Source organism: Cervus elaphus, chromosome 17 (genome assembly GCF_910594005.1).
Source record: "Cervus elaphus chromosome 17, mCerEla1.1, whole genome shotgun sequence".
Classification (NCBI taxonomy): Eukaryota; Metazoa; Chordata; class Mammalia; order Artiodactyla; family Cervidae; genus Cervus; species Cervus elaphus.
In genome coordinates, this window is record NC_057831.1 from 20,979,261 (window position 1) to 20,985,260 (window position 6,000).

The 6,000-nt window shown below is 51.4% G+C and overlaps 1 protein-coding gene across 7 annotated transcripts in view; it reads right to left on the reverse strand.

Annotated features, from left to right (window-relative positions):
- NPNT (nephronectin) overlaps positions 1-4,795 on the reverse strand; it is a 76,379-nt gene extending 71,584 nt beyond the window's left edge. The window contains exons 1-2 of one of the 7 annotated variants that reach the window (XM_043870976.1): positions 4,556-4,795; positions 2,282-2,382 (exon numbers count right to left, since the gene is read on the reverse strand). In XM_043870976.1, the coding sequence (XP_043726911.1) occupies positions 2,282-2,382; positions 4,556-4,626 (172 nt within the window). In that variant the 5' untranslated portion in view covers positions 4,627-4,795. The remainder of the gene's footprint in view (positions 1-2,281; positions 2,383-4,555) is intronic. The other 6 variants (XM_043870969.1, XM_043870970.1, XM_043870971.1 and 3 more) reach the window with 6 other exon arrangements.
- Positions 4,796-6,000: the final 1,205 nt, after the last annotated feature.

Sequence of the window (6,000 nt, forward strand, 5' to 3'; positions counted from 1 at the left end):
TAGTTAAACTTTGTTATGGTCCTAGGAGGTATTGTACTACTTTAGATCCACTTTAGAGATGAGGAAAACAAAGCGCAGAGGGACTGAATGATCTTTCGAGGTCACACAGCTAACAGGAGGTGGAACAAGTTTAAACCCAGGCAGTCTAGCTCCAGAGTCCACATTTCCTCCATTATGCTGCCTCTCAAACTTTCATCAAATCTAAGATAAACTAGGATTTGTGCAGGATCACCTTAAAGCTTTTATCACCACTTCAATAACTAACTCATGCCATGTTGCAGCTTCCTTGGATCCCATGCAAGAAGGAAAAGATAAGTACTATCAAATACTACATTTGACTGCTTGTGCTGTCTTTCAGAAACAAAATGAAGGTACAGAAAAGTAGAGTGTCCCGTATCTGCTGGGAAAACTACTGCACAGAAAGTGAAATGCTAGGGAATCACTTGGATGTTTAAATTTTGTTATACCACTGGACTCCTCAAAGGTCTTAAACTCATTCAGATTCAGAACTGCCAAGGCAATGTGTATCAGAGAAAATTTAATTCCAAGATAAAGAGACATAAAACAGCTCTTTCTGGGGGAATTCCACAGTTGATGACCCTCTAAGAGAGTTTTCTACTCAAAATTCTTTTAGCACAGCTGGCAGAGTGCAAATCTCCTCCTCCGCTGGCCTCTGCCGACTGCCCTGGCACGCTGCCTTCACGGGAGGTGCCCTCCAGTGTGATAAGCCAGGCAGCCTCGTCCCGGGTGGGGCTGGGGGCCTGTGCACACCCCACAGTGCTGCAACATTCACTTTGGGGGTGTTCAGAAAACTAGGGCAGTGAAGGAGGTGGAGACTACCTTCCTTCCTGCCAAGAAGCTACTTATCTTTTATTCAGGTGAGGTGTGTATATTGATTGGGTCAAGAGAAGAATCCTCTCTTCACCTTTATCAACACCTGACTGCTCTTCAAATTCCACACCTGTGGCCTCCAGCTGTGCAAACACCTCTGTCCCAGGGGCATAAGTGGGACCATAGACTATAGCCCATCAGGTACCATTCTTCTCTCTGACCATCTTCCCTTAAAAACAACATGAAATAGACTAACCAGTAGGGACATAGAAGCTTTACCTTGCTCTTTTGTTTACCAAAAACTGGAGTTACCACCATCTGCCTTTAATTAAAGCAGCAGTGACCCAGCTGGCAGCAAGTCTGGCCCAGTGGCTTGCAAGGAGCAAGCAAACAACCATGAGTCCCCTTTACCTTTTCCTCCTTAACCAGAGATGTTTAAGGTTACCAGAGTAACCCAGGGCTGTTACTCTCCCTCTTTCACAAAGTTAGAGGCAGACATCCCCAAAGACTGAAATAACTAAGGGAACGCCTAGCTTTCCAAACTGCAATTTACCTGACTCCTCATCTCGCCAACACTTCTCAGAAGGCAAGCTCTTCCCTTTCCAGCTCCAGCCTTTTTAACTACTCTTCCCTATTTCTCTAAGCCCCTTTTTTATTACTGTTAAAAACACTGGAATACATCGAAATCAACTCAGTTCCACCATCTAATCAGACATACCAACCTAGGGATCCAAAGATTCCCAGAAATTTACTTGACTGTTTTGTGAATTTTTTTTTGTTAGGGCAACTGGGAAAGATAAAATTTTAAGATGTAGATAAAAAGGTGGGAATGAATTTCTCAAACTTCTGGGATATGGCTCTGATTTTTACCATTAAAATATCCATTTGTGATTATGGAAAAGGTAAAAAAATCAGTGTTCTGGTTTGGCACTTAGTGCATGATGTTGACTACTCATAGAACAAAATGATTTTTTTTTTAAAGTGTTATTTGAATATACTGGGTGGTCCATTTAGAATCCAGTCAATACAATCTCACTTCAAAAAAAAAAAAAGATTTACAAATAGGCCACTTTATACAACAGCTATGGCAAGGAATTTATAAGTGCTGTAAGGTTCAGAGTTTATTTAGTGTAAATACAGTCTAGACTCACTATCTTACCCCCATCTCACAGCCCACAGCAAAGAGTAAGCCTGATGGGAAAACAAGGTACTGAGGACAGATGCTAAAATGAGCGTCCTAGGTACCTCTGTGAATAACAAAACTGGTACCTTACTTTAGTAGGGGGTTCCGGTTGGACAGGGGCAGAATAAGAGGTCAGGGGCAACTCCCACTTCAGAACCACACCAGGAAGCCTTGCTCAGTTATGAGCCCTCCGATGTGCAGTGAAGCCATGACCGACAGTGGACGGCCCGCCCCCCCGGATGCTGGAGGCCCTGGGCTGATACTCACGCTGACAGTGTCCCCAGGACCGGCGGGCCCAGCCCCAGCAGCAGTCAATCCTTCCGCCGTAACGACACAGCCCAATGGATGACACTATTTGCCTGGGCCACCTACCAAAGAGATTCAAATTAAATACACTCTTGAAATTAAAAATAATTTCCTCTTGATTACTTTAGAAACACTTTTTAATCACACCCAACAATTTTCTACGAACCCTTTCATGCCTTAAGAAATGAAACAACAGAACACCTTCAGGGAAATGGTTCTGCTATGATTTAATTTCAAACATCAGACAGACACACATACAACAGCGCAATAATTGAGGGGGAAAAGGAGGGGAAGATCCTTTCTTACAGGGAAATAGCACCAGCTAAAACCAAGAATTCTCAAGGCTGCCACTCACAGGATGGTTTCTGAAGTTTGAAATAAAACAGATTCCTCAAAGGCCAACACCTGTTACTGAGGGGAAAGCCAGTTTTGGCTGATTCATGGTAAACTGAAAAGTATTAAATCAGACATGTCAAAGCAGAAAAAAAAAATTCTGCCTTGTATAAGGGGGTACTTGTGGGAAGGGGCAGAAAGAGGGGAGGTTTCTCAAAATCAGATGGAACATAGCTCTTTTTGAGATATGACTCTTCTGCAAAAAAAGTTTTCAGAAAAAAAATGTACTTGAGAAAGAAGACTAAATGAAACCAAGGAGAGTTTAAAGTGTAGCTAACATCTGAAATGTCCTTGTAGTTTGAAACTTCTCTGCATCAACAATTCGTGTTACCGTCCTCTCTAACATCAATAAGGGCTAAAGCAAACACTAGGTTTCAGGATGCGATTTACCAACCAGATGCCACCTTGACACCTTACTTGGTACATCGGTTACTTGTTTAGATTCACACCTACCTCGACGACTCTCCCCGCCTCCCCCCACCCCAAAGGATCAATATTTTAATCGTCCCTTTTAGATATTTTTAAGACTACATGAAAATCTATGCATAACCATGTGGTTATGTCTTGCTGCAAATATGTGTGCAAAAAACGCACAGGATACCCGAAGGCGGTGAAATCATTGCGTTAATAAAATAAAACAGCCTCTGGCCGCTACCTACTTTTTTTTTTTTTTTAAACTTAACTGATTTTTCATTCCCCCTGCCTTCAACTCTCGCTTCTGCCCCCGAGCCCAAAGGACAAATAACCCCGAACTTTCCATTTCCTGCGACCAGGTGATAAACAAGCGGCTGCGCTTTTTCTCTTCAGCGCTCCACTGGCTCCCCTCCGTTCCTTCCAGGCACAAGAAAGCCAATCAATCGTGGAATTGATTCGTTCCAAGACTGCGGGTAAAACAGGTGCGGCAGTCTCTCGGGCTGCGCGGGGGCGGGGGCGAGGGTCACTGCAGGAGGCTGACGGGGTGGCGGGGGGGACCCAAGTCAAAAATCTCTCCTGGCTGCTGCTGCCTGTTTTCTGCTTAAGCAGCAGCGATGGGCGCTCGGGGCGAGTCTGGTCTGTTGTTGCACCGAGGTGGAGTAACGAAGCACGCCCTCCCGACACACACACACACTCACACACACGCGTGCACACACTCTCGGGAGCCGATCTGGCAGCCGGGGCGAGGGCTCCTCGCTCTGCGGTAGGAGGAGCGGCTGAGTGACGGGAGCGGAGCAGAGCCTGGGGTTGTTGGGACCTGTCAGAGCACGCAGCAGTCAGGCTCGCCCGAGGTCTCGGGAGCTGTGTGTGCGCCCAGGCACCCACACACGCGCGCGCAGCGTCCTCCCCCCGGCCCCTCGGTCCTTATTTTGAGTCCTCCCTCCCACCAAGGAAACCAAGTCTCCCCCTGGAAGCACAGTGGCTTCCTCTCCCTACCCTTTGTGTGACTCACCGTGACAGCCCCCAGCCGGGATGTGGCCCGGACCTCCTGGAAGTTTCCCCACTGCAGAGCTGTCTAAAGCAAGAATTTCCCAGCCCAGGGATGTCCCGCACGTCACCGCCTGTGGGGCAGCTTACCCGCGCCCTCAGAGCCCAAATGCCGGGCTCCAGCTCCCTTCTCCCGCAGCCCCGAGTCGGGCTCGGCGGCCCGCCCCGCAGCGCAGCCTCTCCCGGGTTCCCGGACGCGCAGGGGGGCGCGCCCTCTAGGCCTTGGGCAGCCACTGGTGGAGACGGCAGCTCGACGGCTCTCCTCCCGCCGAGGCCGTGCGGTGGCCCCGCTTCTGGCCCGAGAGCAGAGACACGGGACCCCAGGCAGGTGTGAAATTAGCGCTGGATAGAGCAGGAGAGGGTCCCCCGGGGCCGACTTACCTCCCGTCGAACTCCGCGGCCGCCTGCAGGTAGAGCGAGGACCCGAGCACCAGCGCCAGGAGGAAATCCATCTCGGGCGGCGGCTCAGCTGCAAGCGGGGAGCAGGTGGCGGGTCCTGGGGGCGCACGAGAGGCGTGCTCGGTTCCCCGGAAGAGCTGCGGCCGCCGAGGCTACTGCTGCCCCTCTCGGAGGAGAGCCGCGCGGCGCGCAGCCGGAGCAGGTCTGCTTGCGGCGTCCCGAGCCCCTCCGGCTCCCTCCCCGCGAGGGGAGGCGCTGCCCGGGAAGCCGCGCCGCCTGCGGGGAGGGGCGCAGGGGCGGGGGGCGCGCGTGCGCCCGGCTCGCCGCCCTCGGGTCCCCGGGTGAGGGGTGAAGCCAGCCGGCCCCTCGGCGGGAAGCTCGGGGGCGGGGGCACTGCGGGAAGGCAGAGTTTCTTGGGGACCAGCCAAGCGGGGCGACCGCCAGGCTGGGAGAAGAGTTGCCAGCCCGGCCTAGACCAGGGAGAGCAGGGTGCTCGGCAGGAAAGTCTGAGCCGGGGAGGAGAGGGGCCCGGGGCGTAGGTGCGCGCCCCGCGGGGTCCTTCCGAACAGGTGGGGACCGCAGGGGCGAGCCGTAGCTCTCACCCGAGGGCGAAGTCCAAGATGAGAGGTTTGTGGGGCCGGAGCTGAGCTGTGTCTGCTGGTACGCGAAACCGCAGCACGACTTGGACAAATTAGCGAAGGCAAACTCCGGGAGTTTGCTTCTCCCGCAGAGCTGGCAGAGGCAGGGATTTTAAAAATTTTGTAACCAACCGAACGAAGTGCCTGGCGTCTTCGAGTTTTGCAGAGAGGTGCAGACTGTTTCCATCTCCGCCAGCTCACTCAGCGCAGGAGGAGGAGAGCAGCGGCTGCCCCTTCCTGTGCACGTGCCCACCAGAGAGGGAGAGCAGTTACTTCTTAAGTCTTGTGGTGCCTGATCCTCGGAGATCATTTAGAGAACCATTTCGAGCAATTATTGCTCTGTTATTGCTGAGTGAAATGTATTGTAGAAGGGCTGTGTTCAAATAAAAACACGCAATGATTATCCTAAAATTCATGTTAAAGCATCAGTCCAATCAAGTCACCTCTCTTCCCACATCCCACCCGGAATGACTGCCCAGGGCACTGGTTTGGCCTCCCATACCTCTCCGACCTAACAGCCCATGCCCTTCCTTCCTCTAATCCGTGGTCGCCCATGCCTTTCTTCCACACTCAGGCGTTCCTGCCTCAGGCCACTGACGGTCACGTCCACCTCAACCCAGATAGCTATTCTCTGAGTGGTTCTCATCCTCACTTGTCTTTGCTCCTGTCACCTCTTTTAGGTGACCAGTCTTGACCACCCTATTGAAAATTGCAACCTGTCCCCTTCTGATGTCCCCTGCCTATTCTTTGTCTTTTCTGCAAACCACTCATCTCCTAGTTTCCTGTGTT